This window comes from Giraffa tippelskirchi, chromosome 7, assembly GCF_054371585.1.
Source record: "Giraffa tippelskirchi isolate mGirTip1 chromosome 7, T2T-mGirTip1v1.2.pri, whole genome shotgun sequence".
In the NCBI taxonomy this organism is placed as follows: domain Eukaryota; kingdom Metazoa; phylum Chordata; class Mammalia; order Artiodactyla; family Giraffidae; genus Giraffa; species Giraffa tippelskirchi.
This window is the reverse complement of record NC_137281.1, coordinates 145,490,959-145,508,110: the sequence shown is the minus strand read 5'-3', so window position 1 is coordinate 145,508,110 and position 17,152 is coordinate 145,490,959. Positions and strand designations below refer to the sequence as shown.

Genomic DNA, 17,152 nt, shown 5'->3' with positions numbered 1-17,152 from the left:
TCAGCTTGAATTACTGGGTACATTCACTTCATCTGTATAAACAATGATGTATCTATCTCTGAGGTTAAATGTCAATAAAGAAATGAATCTCTATGTGCCAGAAGCATTCTATTCTTTCAAAGTTTTACTCTACGCAAAAACAAAATAAGAATATATGACCAAGGTTAAAAATAACAACAAAACATGGGACTTCTTTGGTGCTCCAAGAGGTTAGGAGTTTGCTTTCCAATACAGGGTACACGGGTTTGATCCCTGGTTGGGGGACTAAGATCCCACATGCCATGGGGCAACTAAGTCCATGAGGTGCTACTTCTGAGCCCACACTCTCTAGAGTGCATGATCCATAACGAGAGAAGCCTACATGCTGCAACTAGCAAAAAAGCTCATGCACAGCAACAAAGAGCTGGCGCAGGCAAAACAAAGAAACAAAAAAACAGAGGGTATGACCTATCGTTGTCATTTAGCCATTATAATCAGCCAACTGTAAACAGATTCACAGTATGCTATTCTTCTCCATTCTAGCTCAAGATATGAAATATCAAACTCTAGAGTCCTTTGAAATGGAATCCAATACTGATGATGAAATTAAAAAGACGTATGTTTTTGCTTACTCAGTTTCTGAGTGACTCAAGAAGACAAAGGAGAGATCAATAAACGGTTAAGTTATCTCTAAGTTTAAGCAAAATGTATTTAGATATTATTGGACTATAAAGAAAGCTGAGTGCCAAAGAATCAATGCTTTGAACTGTGTTGTTGGAGAAGACTCTTGAGAGTCCCTTGGACTGAAAGGAGCTCAAACCAGTCAATCCTAAAGGAAATCAGTCCTGAATATTCATTGGAAGGACTGATGCTGAGCCTGAAACTCCAGTACTTTGGCCACCTGATGCGAAGAGCTGACTCACTGGAAAAGACCCTGATGCTGGGAAAGACTGAAGGCAGGAGGAGAAGGGGACGACAGAGGATGAGATGATATCACCATCGTCAACTGAGGATGGCATCACTGACTCGATGGACATGAGTTTGAGCAAGCTCCGGAAGGTGGTGATGGACAGGGAAGCTTGGTGTGTTGCAGTCCATGTGGTCGCAAAGAGTGGGGCATGACTGAGTGACTGAACTGAACTGATTTAGATACTGGGTGATATATATTGTACTTACACCTAGTTAAAATTATATCCGTAGAGTCCAATGCAAAACTTAACAGAAACACATCCTACATCAAAAGAAAGTTTAAAATGATGGCACAAAAACTTGCACACGAATGTTCATAGCTGCATTTTCATAATAGCCAAAAAGTGGACATACCCAAATGTCCACCAACTGATGAATCATGTGACATATCCATATAATGGAATATTATTTGGAAATAAAAAGGAATGAAATCCAGAGGCAAAAAGTAGGTTAACAATCACTTAGGGCTGATTGGGAGTGGAACTGAGGGAATGGGAGTGACTGCTAATGGCTATGTGGCTTCTTTTTAGGGTGATGGAAATATTCCAAAATTAGATTGTCACAGCAGTTGCATACTTCTGTGAATATACTATTAGGTTGGTACAAAAGTAACTGTGGCTTTGGACTATGAATTTTAAATCATTATAACTAGGCTCAAACACATCTTTATTAATCAAAATAGGAACCATTAAAATCAACACATTCTTGCCAACAAGAAATAAATTTGTTTATTACTGTAGCATAAAAATCCGTGCTTTGGGATTCAATGAACTCTTGGAAAGAATTTTCTGCATTCTGCTGGTTGTGGAAGCATTTTCCCTGCAACAAGTTTTGAGATGCTTGAAGTACATGGTAGTCAGTTGCTGAGAGGTCAGGTGAATATGGTGGATAAGGCAAAACTTCATAGCCCAATTTGTTCAACTTTTGAGATGTTGGTTGTATGATGTTGGGCCCTTTCTGTTGACCAAAGCCGGCTGCAGGCATTGCAGTTTTTGGTGCATCTTGTTGATTTGATGAGCATACTTCTCAGATATAATGGTTTTGCCAGGATTCAGAAAGCTATAGTGGATCAGATAGGCAGCAGGTCCACCAAACAGTGACCATGACCTTTTTTTGGTGCAGGTTTGGCTTTCGGAAGTGCTTTGGAACTTCTTTTCTGTCCAACCACTGAGTTGGTTGTTGCTGGTTACGGTATAAAATCCACTTTTCGTCTCACATTACAATCTGATCGAGAAAACTGTTCATTGTTGCATAGAATAAGACAAGACAACACTTTTAAACGATAATTTTTAAAAAATTTCCAGTCAGCTCATGAGGCATCCATTTATCAAGCTTTTTCACTTTTCAAGTTTGCTCCAAATGCCAAATGACCACAGAATCGATGCCGAGTTCTTTAGCAGCTTCTCCTGTAGGTTTAAGAGGATCAGCTTCGATGATCCTCTCAGTTGTGGTCAACTTCTGACGGCTGGCAACTACACTCCTCATCTTCAAGGCTCTCATCTCCTTTGCAAAACGTCTTGAACCACCATTGCACTGAACGTTCATTAGCAGTTTCTGGGCCAAATGTGCTGTTGATGTTGCGAGTTGTCTTTGCTGCTTTATCACCCATTTTGAACTTGAATAAGAAAATTGCTTGATGTAGTAGAAAACCTTTTGTATACATATATATACATAAATAGTATGTATAATATATATATTTTAGAAAACTTATGAATTTTGGCCCAACTAAAAAATCTTTGACATTTAGATTTCACTTATTTGACTTAGTATGAACAGAATGCTAGATTTCTAATTTAAAAAAATAGATATGAAACAAGCAACAAAGGTTTACTGTATAGCACACGGAACTATAGTCAATACCTTACAATAACCTGTAATGGAAAATAATATATGTGTATGTGTATAAACGAATCACCTACGCATGCACCTGAAACACTGTAAGTCAACTATACTTCAATAAAATATGCATATTAAGAAAAAAGAAAGAAAATTGCTCAAATTTGCTTTTTGTCTAACATCTTTTCCCTAGTCTAAAATAAACAGCAAGTAATAAGTCATTAGCAAAAAAACACAAAGTGAGAAATATGCATTAAAATGATATATAACATAACCACATTTATTTAGAATGTATTTCAATATCAAAGGCCAAATGGCAACAATGCAAAAAGTGTAATTACTTTTGTGCCAACCTAGTAAAAACTCATTGTACACTTCAAATGGATGAATTTTATAGTATGTGTAAAATATCTCAATAATGCTGTTTTCATTAAATCAGTGGTGTGTAAGAGCTGTGCAAAAATTAAATGCAGAAGTATAAAAAGCCCCTTGAATTCAAGTGAAACTCATGATAAAGAGACTCCACACAGTGAAGAGACAAGGTAACAGAACCTGGGTTTCTCTACTAAAGGCTCAGGCATCCAGTTTTTACCTCTACCCCGAGGCACAAAGAAAAATAGCCCTTTTCTCCTGGCTTTGTTCTTGGTAAAGAACTGACTGAAAATCTAACCAATCAATATTCTTGATTAAAAAAAATCAAATATACTTCATTAAATTCAATTAATTTCAGATTAATATCAAATTTGTATTTATGATGTACTTTTGAAAGCAAAGACACTATATATTTTGAATTAAAATAAGTATGGTACTTGGATTACTTAGACATTATGAATAACTATTTGAAAAATGGTCCTTTTGTTTAATGACTAAATATTCATCCCAGGAAGTCAGAATGCAATTAAATTTAATGTTAGTACATTAGATTAATGTAAATGCATTAAATGCAGAAACATTTAACAAAGCTATATACTTAAACCTATCAAAATTCATGGGCTGAAAAATTAAGATTTCTATGAAAACTAAGTAATCCTCAGTACACGTAAATAATTGGTTAAATGTAACAACTGAATTAGCAAGCCTAACACAGATTATGAACAATGTAGATAATTTCACTTACACAAAAGCATTTAATTGTAGACTTTTCATGTGTTCATTACTGTGCTAGTCTCTGAAGGTAAGAAGAATATTGATTTTTTAATGTATGGAATCTAGAAAAATGGTACTGATGAACCTATTTGCAGGGCAGGAATGGAGACGCGAACGTGGATAATGGACTTTCCACACAATGGACACTCTGGTGGAAAGAGGGTGGGACGAATTGAGAGAGCAGCACTGAAATACATACATTACCATGTGTAAAACAGATAGCTAGTGGGAAGTTGCTGTATAACACAGGGAGCTCAGCCTGCTGCTCTGTGACAACCTAGATGGGTAGAATCAGAGGGTGGTGGTGGGACAGAGGCTCAAGAGGGAGAGGATATGTGTACACTTATGGTTGATTCACATTATTGTACAGCAGAAACCAACACAACATTGTAAAGTAATTATCCTCCAAATAAAAATTTTAAAAATAAATTTAAAGAAGAAATCAACAAAAAAAAGTTAAGTAACACAAAGATATACTGCACAGTACAGGAAATTATATACATTATCTTATAATAACCTATATTGGAATATAATCTACAAAAATACAGCATCACTATGCTGTACACTTGAAGCTAACACAATACTATGAATCAACTACACTTCAATAAGTAAATAATAGTAAGCAAACAAAATTTTTGAACTTATTTTGTTTTTTTGGTCGTGCCATGTGGCATGTGGGATCTTAGTTCCCTGACCAGGGGCTGAACCTGTGCTCCCTATGCTGGAAACAAAGTCTTAACCACTGGACCACCAGGGAAGTCAATTGGTTTATTCAGTATGTATTTATTGAATACAACTTCATACAGGATTAGTAATGCTCACTTTTTTGCAGTCTCATCTTTTGAAGAGATTAAAAAATTCATAAAATCAGTACACGAGTGATTTGTATACTATAATTTCTCACAGAGACTGTAAAAGCCTCCATAATTGTCTTACTAGTTACTTCGCTGCCCTTCAGTCCTGTGTGGCCATTTGAGTTGGATCATTTTCTGATCTGAACACATTCTTACATTCTTAATATATCTGCAAAGCAAAGTTCTTACTTGTTCTAATTAGTGCCATCTTTCCTTGGTACTGACTTGACTTTACACTTCTCACCTCTTGCTCAAAACAAACTGTAACCTGCTCCACACATTACATAGAACCTGCTCAGCCCTAAATTCCACCTAACTGGGCATCACTGTAATGTTAACATGTTTATTCTACATCATTAAAAATTTAGAGCACCCAGTGAAAAGTCTGTGCTGAACCACAACAGCTAACATTTCTTAATGGTGATTATATGTTGGGTACAAAGCACTTAACCATTATTATTTAAAATCATCACAATATCCTATAAATAGGTGCCATTTACCATTCCCATTTTACAAATGAGGCACAGAGAGGTTAAATAATTGACTCAAGTTTATACATCTAATAAGTGGTTGAGACTGGATTAGAACCCCCATATAAACTTCAGAATCATTTAGTTTTCAATTTCTTAACAAGACTTGGTAGGATTCTGATTGGAATTGCATTGAATATACATAGACAAATCTAGAGAGAATTAACATGATAACAATATTTGGCCTCTGATCCATAAACATGGTATACATCTCCATTTATTTAGTTCCTTAAATTCTCTCAGCAGTGCTTTGTAGGTTTCAGTACACACATCTTATACACACACGGCTAAATTTATTCCTAAGAATTTCATGTCATATTTGTTTTAAAAACTCATTTACCAATTGTTCGTTGCTGGTATATAGAAATAAAACTTGATATCTGTAGTTTGATTTTGCATCCTGAAATCTTGCTTTAATTCACTAATTGTTTCAGCACCTTTTTGGCAGATTCCGTAGTTTTCTACGTAAACAATCATGTCATCTATGAATAAAGACAGTTTTACTTTTTCCTTTCCAATTTGTATGCCTTTGATTTCTGTCTCTCCTTATTTTACTAGTTACTCCATCATAATGTACTATTATTATTTTGTATATTGCCGGAATGGACTTGCCAACATTTTGTTACGGACTTTTGTATCCTGTGATCATGAGGTAGTATCTGTAGTTTGATTTTCTAATCTTTGTCTGATTTTACTGTTACGATAGTGCTGGCCTCATAATATGAGCTGGGAAATACTTTTTCCCTCTCTATTGTTTAACACTTCATTAATTGTTTACTATAATTTTGTATCTATATGAGATGTTCACTAAACTTATTGTGGCCATCATTTCATGATGTACATAAAATGTACACCTTAAACTTATTCAGAGCCATATGTCAATTATATTTCAATAAAACCGGAAGAAAAAAATTAATAGAATTTATTAGTGAAGCCATCTGGGCTGAAGTTTTGTTTGTAAAAAGGTTTTTAACTACAAATGCATTTTTTAAATTAGATGTAGAGCTATTCAAGTTTTCCATATCTTGAGTCAATTTTGAAAAGTTGCATCTTTCAAGGAATTTGTCCATTCCAACCAAGTTATGAAACTTATTGGAATAAAGTTATCTTATTATCCTTCCAGTGTCTGTAGGATATGAAATGATACCCCTCCTTTCATTTCTGATGTTAGTAATTTGTACCTTCTCTCTTTTACTTGATCAGTTGAGACAGTTATCCACTTTATCTTCTCAAAGAATGGTTTTTTGAATTCACTGATTCTGCTCTTATCTTTTGATGCATTGACCCTTTTATCCTTTATGAAATGCTATTCTTGCTTCCTGGTAATATTCCTAGCTCTGAATTCTACTTCGATGTTGGTATAGTCACTCCAGCTTACTTTTTATTAATGTTTGCATAGAATATCTTTTTCTATCCTTTTATTTTTAATGTATCCATGTATTTATATTTAAGTTTATATACAGCATACAGTTGAGTCTTGTTTTTTAATCCAATGATAATCCTTGTCTTTTAATTGATGTGTTTAGACCATTTATATATTCCTCTATCTTTATCGAGATATTTTTGATATAATATGTAAGTTTAAGGTATGCAATGTGATAATTAGGTACATGTATATATTGCAAAATGATTACCACAGTAAGACTAGTTAACACCTCTACCTCCTCACATAATGGCAATTGTGTGTGTGTATGTGGTGATAACATTTAAGATCTACACTCTTTTAACTTTCAAGTACATTTGATCATTTATGGTTTATATTTACGATTTCATCATCTTGGTGGTAATTCTATTTGTCCCATATGTTGTTTGTTTGTTCCTTTTTTCCAGTTTCCTTTTGGATCAACAAGGCATTTTTTAGTATTCTATTTATATTTCTACTATTGATTTGTTAGCTATGCTTGGAATGCCCTTAAACATTTCCTGTAGTGTATGTTTCTTGGAGACAAATTATCATGACTTCTGTTTGTCTACAAAATATCTTTATCTTGCCTTTATCATAGAAGAGTATTTTAGCAGGATAGAGAATTCTAGGTTGACAACATTTTTTTTTTCTTGCAGTATTTTAAAGATTTTATTCCATTATCACTAGTTTGTGTATTTTCTGATGAGAAGTCTACTTTCATTCTTTGTTCCTCTCTCTTTTTTTTTTCCTCTGCCTGCTTTTAAGATTTTTCTCTTTATCATTCTTTATTACTCAACAATTTATGAAATGTCTTGGTACAGTTTTCTTCATGTTTGGGTTTGAATGACCTTCTTTATATCATATTTGGAAAAATTTTGGCCACTTATTTCTTTACATACTTTTTCTGGATTCCATTCTTTGGAACTCCAATTACATATATGTTAGACTGCTTGATATCATTCCACTGAGGTTATATAATTTTGTTTCAGCATTTTTCTCTTCATGCTTTATTTTATTTCAGATAGTTTATATCCATTTCTATAGTTTCTACTGCTATTCAAGTTGAGCAGAATTGCTCAACTAATTCATTTTTGAGTGAAATTCATTTGGTTTTATGTATATCATATGGATTTTAACAACAGGCATAAATCCAGAAGGGGACGACATAGGATGAGATGGTTGGATGGCATCAGTGACTCAACAGACGTGAGTCTGAACAAATTCTGGGAGATGGTGAAGGACAGGGAAACCTGGCATGCTGCAGTCTATGGGGTCACAGAGTCAGGTATGACTGAGCGACTGAAAAACAACAAAAATAAATCCAGAATGCTTATTACCTTTCCTGTGGTTTGTAGAAAGATGACTGGGTTTCTAAAAAAGGAAAAGGACTAAAGATTATTCAAACTTAGGAGAGGAAGGAAGAGAAGGGCAGGTTATTAATTATTCATTTTTATTATCAAGTCTTATGTTATCAAAAAGAAAAACTTCACCACTCTGTAACTTTTCAACCTCTTCTGTGTTTAATCAGAAAGAAAATGGAACACTTAAACTCCAAAGCAACTTCTAAAATGTTAAACAGGATACTATAGAGTTTATCTCACCAAGAATTACTTTTTTCTTTTGTTTTGAGGTTTGCAATTTGGCAAGAAAAGCACTATGAATTCTGACAGGTAATCAAATAAATTCATATTCACCACAGATAAACACAAAAAAGAAAAGCTCATCAGTAATTATACTTGAAAATCTGTAGAAGATATAAAAATTCTAAAAATGTGCAATGGGCTGATCTTAATGTAGATGGAAAATACTTAAAATTTTCTGAGGAGTGTTAATTGGCCGTATTACCTAGCTTTTCACAAGAGGGCAGCAAGAAGCTTTCTAATGTAATGAAAGTCCTAGTTGAAAGGTACAATGGAATTTCAAACTATTACATAATAGCTATATATATAAATGTACACATACAATTTCAAGTTTTATATTTTATAGATTGGGGAAATCTATAAAAATCTTAAGAACACAAAGTTTTCTGGAGGTTCTATAACCTATTCACCTATCTTTATAAGAACTTATTAAGTTATCAAGGCAAATAACCTATAACATAAAAACTTGATTCTCTCCTACAAAGACTAATTTTGATACTACAGGAGATATTCTAAGAATGTTTATAGTAGACAAAAATAAACAACCATTATGACAAAGTATGACAAGTGCCACAGACGGGAAAAGATTAAGTATTAATACTATAGGAGTCCAAAGATGGAAACAGCACTAGTAAGGACTAAAAATTCACAGCATTAAGCTTGAGTTGGGTTTCAAGTGTGAAGGAGATGTGCACAAGTGGAAAGGAGGGGCCAAGGCATTCCATATGGCAGCCAAGAAGTGGACAAAATCATATGGTGCTTTGGGAAAGAGAAATGAGGTATCATCTTCAGAAATACTCACAACTGAAGATTCAGAGGAAAGCATACAGCCTGGAAGTACAGGTTCCCAGAAGTCAGAGAAGTGTACAAAAATTAATGAGGCTAGAAAAGGCTGTTGGACAAATCTAAAATCAGATATTTAATTTTAAAGAAACTGTGCAGGACAGGAGGGGCACATGATTTAATAACTGAAAAACCTGAGGTTTTTGGTTGATTTTCAAGTTCATTTTGAGATAACTCCAGGAGATGCAAGTGCTAACCAAGAAACAAAAATCTTAGTTTCTATTACTAGATGCAGATTCCAGATCAAAGGAAACAACAATGATTGCTCAGGGATCAGTCCCCAAATAGAGTGCTGTATTCAATTTTCATTGTTACAAGAAAAGTGTTGGTGACCTAGAGGCTATAATCAAAAAAAAAAAAAGGAAATCAGAGTAGTATCTCAAAACTGCCACAACGGGAAGTTAAGGCTGGTTTTATTTATCTTTCTCCTTCAAACTTCCTTTATCTTCTGTATCCCAATTCTAGGCAATGGGAGCAAATCTACCAAGTCACCCATATTAGAAACCTGGGAAGATCATGATGGATCCATTCGCTCCCATCTTCAACTTGTCACCAAATCTTGCTGAGTCTCTAACCCAAAAGTGTCATTTCAGTCACATTTATTGCCTCACCACTGCTTTAGTTTAGGTCTTCTCCATCTCTTCCCTGCATTATTACTGATAACCTAACTGATCTCCCAATCTCAACTTGACTCTCTTACAAAATCACTCTCCACATGACAGCTAAGGAAACTTTTCTATAGCCAAATCTAACCCTATTATTCCTGGTTTAAAAAGAAATCTTCAATTACTTCCAACAATCTTCAGAATAGTCTTTAAGTCCTCTTTCATGTTCACAAGGTCCCTGTCTACCTCTTTATTTCTTTGTTCATCAGATTTTTACTAAGCATTTATTAACATTATGTGCTAGGTAATATGGATACAATGATGAGTAATTCAGAAAAGGTACTGTCACTCATGGAGCGCGGTCATGGACAATGTCATCTCCTGCTAGTCTCCCAGCACTCCAGGTACACAGGGACACTGGCATTTCCTTAAGTGTACCATTTGAATTCATACCTCTGTGCCTAAGTACATCATTCAAATTACTTAGACTGGCCCATAGTTTATTCTGTATTCCTATATTGCTTTATATCCATCTGGCAAATTTTTAAGCACTCTTCAAGACTCGGATTCAAGTGTCTCTCTTCTGTGAAACCACACACAGTCAGAGTTGTTTATTCCCTTCTTCATGTCAGCCATGAACCACAAACTTCTTTTACACTTAACTACAATTATTTAATTACATGCATGTCATTCCCTGGGAGATGACTTATTCACAGATGTCTACTTTATTTTTGAGGCCCTAGAATCTAACAGTATCCAAAGCATAGAGCATAGGATAAGCTCAATTGATAACTGTGAACAGAACCCTTAATTCTTAATTGTTGAAAAGAATAGAGATCACCTAATTCTAAACAGTATCTGGTAATATTCTAGAGCTGGTTGCAGAGCTCTGCCTGAGAGTTCCCCATGATGGGAAACTTGCTACTTCTTGAGAGTCCATTTAATTTCTGGACATTTGGAAAATACATCCTTTAATACTGTGGCAAAAACAAAGCTAACAAACCTCTTTCTACCTTCCCGCCATTGTTCCTAACTCTGTCCTCTGGAACAGGACATGGATAAATGCCCTTGTTTAGTCAATGCAGACCAAATGGGATGTAATGAACCTAATCAAAAGTAAGGAAAAACAGGTGATTTATTTGTTGTTGTTTTAGGAAAGACTATGACAGCTGTTCCTTGAATACTTTAAGAGCAATAAAACTAACCCCTTATCATCTTTCTTGACACTAAGGTTCTGTTCAAACCCAAGAGGTTTATAGAAATTGTGCAATTCTTTTGTACTTGCAGATATTCAGTAATTCTTCAGATGAAACACACAATAAAGAGAAACAGCATGTGATTCTATAGCCAAACATGGATGATCCATTAAGAAGACAAGTGACAGCTCAACTTTCTCTCCAGGATCATTTGTCACCTACGCCTTTATCCTTCAGGGATTTGAGTTGAATGACATTTGCTGTAGGTTGATAATTAATTTTTCTTTCTTTTTCATTTTTTTTTAAAGCATAGGAAGCCAACGTTGGCTTCTTCCCCATGAGAGACACTAGCCTGAGTGGTTTTGGAAATACACGCCTTGATCAGATTTGCACTATGACTCCTGAATACATGAGCCATCCCAGCAACACCTGCTCTCCTGATAGGTCATCAGGGACTGACAGGAAAAGGATCCATCAATTCCATTCTCCCCAGAGAGATCACCCAGACCTAGTGTTAAATGTACAGTTCAATGACATGTTAAAAAGTAAAATTCCACCCACTAAAGCCTACCAGTTACCAGAGGTCAATATTTAAAATGAAGATTCTAATAATGGAAATTAGCATAAAATTTATTTTTTTTCCCAACTGGCCTGTAATCCAACTAAATACTCAGAAAAGTACCACTTATATCAAGGTGAGAAAGACGGAAAGGAATGAAACTCCGAATTAAATTGTGTCACCAATTTATTGCTAAGGGTGTGAGTTTTGGGTTCTATTTCTCATGATGGGGTAGAAATACAATTGCTTCCTACCCTAAAACTATAAATTACTTATTTTGGATTATAGTAAGTTTGGGCATGCAATTTTACACCACAAAAACTGAGAATATGTAATTAGCTTCCTTTTCATCAGCAAACAGAAGTATAGATCCTTTATATTTGGCCTATTCATATACATTTCCTGTTTTGGTTTCCACTTATTTTCCTATTAAATATTACTTAGCTTTCTCTCTCTAAATGTTACAACATAGTCTCTGTTCTTTCTACTACATATTTCATCTATTTTTAATGATTAAGCCATTTTTTAAAAAAACTGAAGTTATACATGTACGTGTCTCAAAAAATCAAATAATTCTATAAGGTTTGTTATGAAAAACTGTGGTCCTCAGTGGGAACCATTTTTACGTTATTTAGCAGATTATATTACCTTTGTCTCTACATGACTAAATAATATGCTTGTATTACTATTTCTTGATTTTTCAATTTGGGGCACTATCTATAGACTTCTCCTAATATCGAAAATGATGATTGACTTCCTTTTCCCATCCTTCCACCTTAACTCCTCACAATACAAGCATCTATCTCCTATCTTCTGAGAGTTATATATTGTACTTCACCTAGATCAATATTCACTTTCTACATTATTATGATTATATGAAAGCTACTTACAGCTAAACCATAAAATCAACTATGATTTCCTTTCCTTTCTTGCATATTTGTTGTTTTCCCTGTGTTTTTTAGGCTGCTTAGTTTTCTGTATATTTATCTCAAGTTCAACCACATACTCTATCACTGCCTGTTGTGGCAATCTTAAGATATTGAGATGTATCAGTAATTTATCAATTTCATCTTCCTGAAGAAGTCTCCAAGATGATCTGTCCTTTAGGCCTGGTGCACAGCAACCACTCTCGAGTCCTCCTCTCTCATCTGTTTTTTGTGTCCTGTGTCACTTTCTTTCTTGGCTTATTCCCTTGTTTGGCTGGTGCATGACTTCCAATAGTGTATAAGAGTTTTTGGGAGGTCGATTTTTTGAGATCTTCCATGTGGAAAAATGTCTTTATTTCATCTTTTCATTTGATTTGGTATTCAAAGTTGAAAATAATTTTCTCCCAGAATTTTGAAGATATTGTTCCAATGGTTTCTAATGTTGAAGACACTGACTTCTATCCTTTGTATGAAATCTGCTTTCTGTCTTCTCTAGAAGCTTTCAGGATCTTCTCTTTTCCCTCAGAGTTCTTAAATCATGAAATGATGTGCCCTGGATTATTTTCAAACATTTTGGTGGTACCTGTCACAACCTTTCAGACCAGAAATGTATTGTCCTGCAATTTGGGGAAAATTCTTTTTGAAGTATTTCATTAATGATTTCCTTTGTCTTTTTCTCTCTTTCTAGAATTTTTATTATTCAGATTTTGGGCTCTGATAGATTGATTCTCTTTTCTCTTTCATTCATGTATTCCTGCTCTATTTTTAGAAGATCTCCTTAACTTTTAACTCTGAAAATTTTTGAGTTTTTCATTTCTATCATATTTTTAAATTTCCATGAGCTCTTTTCTGTTCTCTGTATGGTCCTTTTTAATAGTATCTGTTCTTACTACATTTGCAATACCTTATCTGTCTGAGAATATTAATTACACAGATTTGCATAGGCTATTTTCTCTTAGTTGATTTTTTCCATTTGCTATCTTAGGTCTTTTTTAAAAAATGTTAGGGACTTTTCTCCAATGTTGATAATCTTTCATTGTTTTTTCACATGTAAGAACAAAAGACTAAAAACCTGCTTGAAAAGTCTGAGTGTAGGAGTTGGGCATATCAACCGAGCTTCACTGCAGTGTGACCAGTTTCAGTTGTAGAACTTTCGATATCAGTGCTTTTCTTCTTCTTGGGCTGGTCAGATTTCCCAGTAGTCTCTTCCAACCTTCAGACTGAAGGGTGAAAGCCTGGCTGTGGAGGGGCGGGGGGATCTCGGCCTACATTGGGCATAGTTCACTACAGAACCTCCATCCTTGGTTGGTTCCAGTTGAGGAACCACTTTATCATCTCTAGAAAATAAAGCTTTAATCTGCTGTGGGGTAGAATAAAGCAGATGACATAGGCATCTGACTCCTTTTTAAACAGACTTTAATTAATCGCTCTATTTAAACTATCCCTCTCTCCACCTGGTACCAATCTTTAGCCCCTTGGAATATTGTGAAGTGTAGACTTGCTTCATTTCTGGCTTTTCTCACTTCAGAATTATTTTTCTTAGGTCTCCTAGGTTCACATGCCTGCCAGCTCCCAAAATTTTGCTGTTGTTGACCTCTATTCTCTTTATGGGATTACACCTTTTTTGGGGAGGGTTTGGGAAGGGAAGGACAATAAATGTGTGCACTAAAACCATCATTACCCTAGAAGCACTCTTTTCAAATTTATTTTCCACTATAGATATTTCCAGCTTTCTCCATGACTCCAACTGTTTTGTCATGCTCCCCACTCCTACCCTGGTTCTGTCTTTACATTCCTAGTGTTAGTTATAGTCCTTCTAAAGAGGAAGGATAGCTTCTGAAAAAGTAGCAATGAAGACAAAACAGGGAAGTATCCATTAGAAGGCTATGTTTCTGTTTCTCATTTGTAAATAAAAGATTCCATCTATTCAACAGGCTTTGGACACAACTGGTTTGTAATATACAAAAGTAACATAAAGTATGGTCCCAGACAGCAAGGCTCTTACAATTTAGTTGGGACAACAAGCATCAATAATAATTGGTTGCTAAAGGAAGTCAAGAACAGGAAGGCTCAATGTGGCTAAATACAACTGGGAGAGAATTATAACAGCTCAAGAAAAATGAAATGATTAGAAGATAGTCATAAAAGAAATTAGGAAAATTCAAAGTGGTTAAAAGGTTAAAAGTCATCTTCTATTCACATTCATGATTTGTCTTCCAATTCCTATCATATTTTTTTGGGGGGGGAGTTTGTTAAAATCTATTGATAAATATTTATTAAACCCCTTTGTAAAAGGTAGCTAACAGGACATTTATAGCTAGGTCCATCACTGGCTCACATGGCACTGTCTAGGTGATGAATGCTACCCAGCCAACTGCAAAAGTTACAGGTGTACTCTACTTTGGGAGAAATTAATATCTATTAACAAGACAAAAACTATTCATGAGGCAAAATGAAATCATTTACTTTGTAAGATTTAACTTTCCACAAAGCTCTCATTCTCTGTGCCAGTTATTCACTTATTACCTCTAGGCTCCTAATTCCCCTTCTTTGCCCTGCTTTGTAACACCAGTGCTGGACTCTGTAGCAGGCTTACATTCTTCCTGTCAGGTGGCTTGACATTCAGCTTGCCAACAGAGAGGTGGGAGACTGCAAGAAGCAATTTTTCTTCCTTATTATGCTCAGTCACTCAGTCGTGTGCGACTCTTTGCAGCCCCACGGACTGTAGTCTGCCGGGCTTCTGTGTCCGTGGAGTTTTCCAGGCAAGAATACTGGAGCAGATTGCCACTTTCTACTCCAAGGGATCTTCCCGACCCAGAGGTCGAACCCGTGCCTCATGCATTTTGTGCACTGGCAGGCAGATTCTTTACCACTAGCGCCACCAGGGAAGCCGCTTCCTTCTTGTAACGTGTGGTTTTTCTGTGCAGGACAAGCAGGTTGGCATGGAGGCGGGGAGTGTCCCAGAAATATTCATCCTGCCAATGGCTGCCTTCAGTTCAGTGCCCCCAAACTAAGATTCTTCACCACCTCCTGGGCAGCTAATTCTGCATTCACCAGCAGAGCACCCTCTGGCAGTGGGCAGAAGGTCCTTTCCTCAGAGGTCTGAATCTCTGCCTTGAGGACATCTCTCTAAGTTCCTCTATGTTCACTATCCTTGTACCTGGGGTGAGAGGGTGATGGAGATACAGTAGGAGCTTTCTTACCCACCTTACAGTATTCTTTCATCCCTTTAAGTGAACTACCTTTCAACTAGTTAATACTTCTTTATTTAAAAATTTCCCTGTTCAAATTACTCCTGACTAGATTCTGGCTGATACAATTATCCCAAAAGACCAAATAAACGGAATGCATGTGATGCCAAGTAAAGTCGATTCTCAAATCCTAATGTTAAAAAATGGATTCTAGGAATTACTGTTACAAATCTAGAGACATTCCCCAACATCAATTCTGAGTAAGACAACCATAAATATAAGGTTCCCCAAACCATGAGTACCAAACGCTGAAGAGCAAGAGTAAAGAACAAACTATTGCAGAAAAACTTTTGGATTTTGCTGTAATAAAATTATAAGATTAGTGGCTGACAAGAACCCAATAGATGAAAGAACCTGATTATAAGAAAGCATTTAATACTGCTTCTCATGGCAACTTCCTTGCAAAATTAATTAAAACTAGCCAGGATATATGAGTCTCATGAATTGAAAACTGGCCTCAAGACCGCAAGGAGTGATTATAAACTGCTTTAAATCACATTGAGGAAAGTGTCTGGTAGAATGTCTGGAGAGTATTAGATTGGTTATACTCCAGTATTTCCATTAGTGCTTGGGAAAGTAAAGAGTAAGTTAATTAATACTTAGTAGATTAGAAGGGATTTGTAAAAACCAGTATAGTCTAAAGTATAAAAGATTTAGAAAAGTGAGAAAGATGTAAAAAAGGTAAACTCTTTTTACTATGAATAATTAATATAAAAAATAAATTTCACCTAGCAATCTCAAGACTTCCATATGCATATGGGCTACATGAAGTTATCAGTGAAGAATCAAAGATTTTTAGCTGGGCTAACAACAGCAGCCACCTTGGGGGACCTGATTCCTTTCCATCTATAGAGGTTATAAACTCAAGAGAGAGAAGAGTGGATCTATAATAGTCCTTCACACAGCTATTATCATCCAGCAGTTAAGAATATCAGAATTTCCTTTATATGTGGATTTGTACATTTACAAATACACAGAGAAACTTCTCTGGTAGCCCAGTGGTCTCCGTCTTCATCTCCTGTTTACTCAGCTGTTCGCCAAATGTGGCATGCCTCAGGCCTTTGCATTTACTGCTGCTTGCTGCTAAGTCGCTTCAGTCATGTCCGACTCTGTGCGACCCCATAGACGGCAGCCCACCAGGCTCTACCATCCCTGGGACTCTCCAGGCAAGAATACTGGAGTGGGTTGCCATTTCCTTCTCCAGTGCATGAAAGGGAAAAGTGAAAGTGAAGTCGCTCAGTCGTGTCCGACTCTTAGCGACCCCATGGACTGTAGCCCACCAGGCTCCTCCGTCCATGGGATTTTCCAGGCAAGAGTACTGGAGTGGGGTGCCATTGCCTTCTCCTACTGCTGCTTAGGCCCAGACTATTCCTTACCCACTCCGGGCAGCAATCATCACCCTCACCCCCACCT

General features: G+C 35.9%; 1 protein-coding gene and 1 long non-coding RNA gene across 12 annotated transcripts in view; one reads left to right on the top strand and one right to left on the bottom strand.

Moving 5' to 3' along the window:
- The window catches only part of LIN52 (lin-52 DREAM MuvB core complex component), a 145,599-nt gene that overhangs the window by 54,247 nt on the left and 74,200 nt on the right, over positions 1–17,152 (bottom strand). For 3 of the 11 annotated variants that reach the window (XM_081509185.1, XM_081509183.1, XM_081509190.1), the window contains exon 6: positions 8,057–8,090. The exons of 4 other annotated variants lie outside the window; for them this stretch is intronic. In XM_081509185.1, the coding sequence (XP_081365311.1) occupies positions 8,089–8,090 (2 nt within the window). In that variant the 3' untranslated portion in view covers positions 8,057–8,088. Of the gene's footprint in view, positions 1–1,597; positions 2,564–2,952; positions 4,208–8,056; positions 8,091–14,930; positions 15,649–17,152 lie in introns of those variants that run through there. 4 more of the 11 variants (XR_014059267.1, XR_014059268.1, XM_081509184.1 and 1 more) reach the window with 4 other exon arrangements.
- Positions 8,922–12,018, top strand: LOC145513278 (uncharacterized). The gene is made up of 2 exons (XR_014059270.1): positions 8,922–9,138; positions 11,095–12,018. It is a non-coding gene; the product is annotated as an uncharacterized LOC145513278 (long non-coding RNA).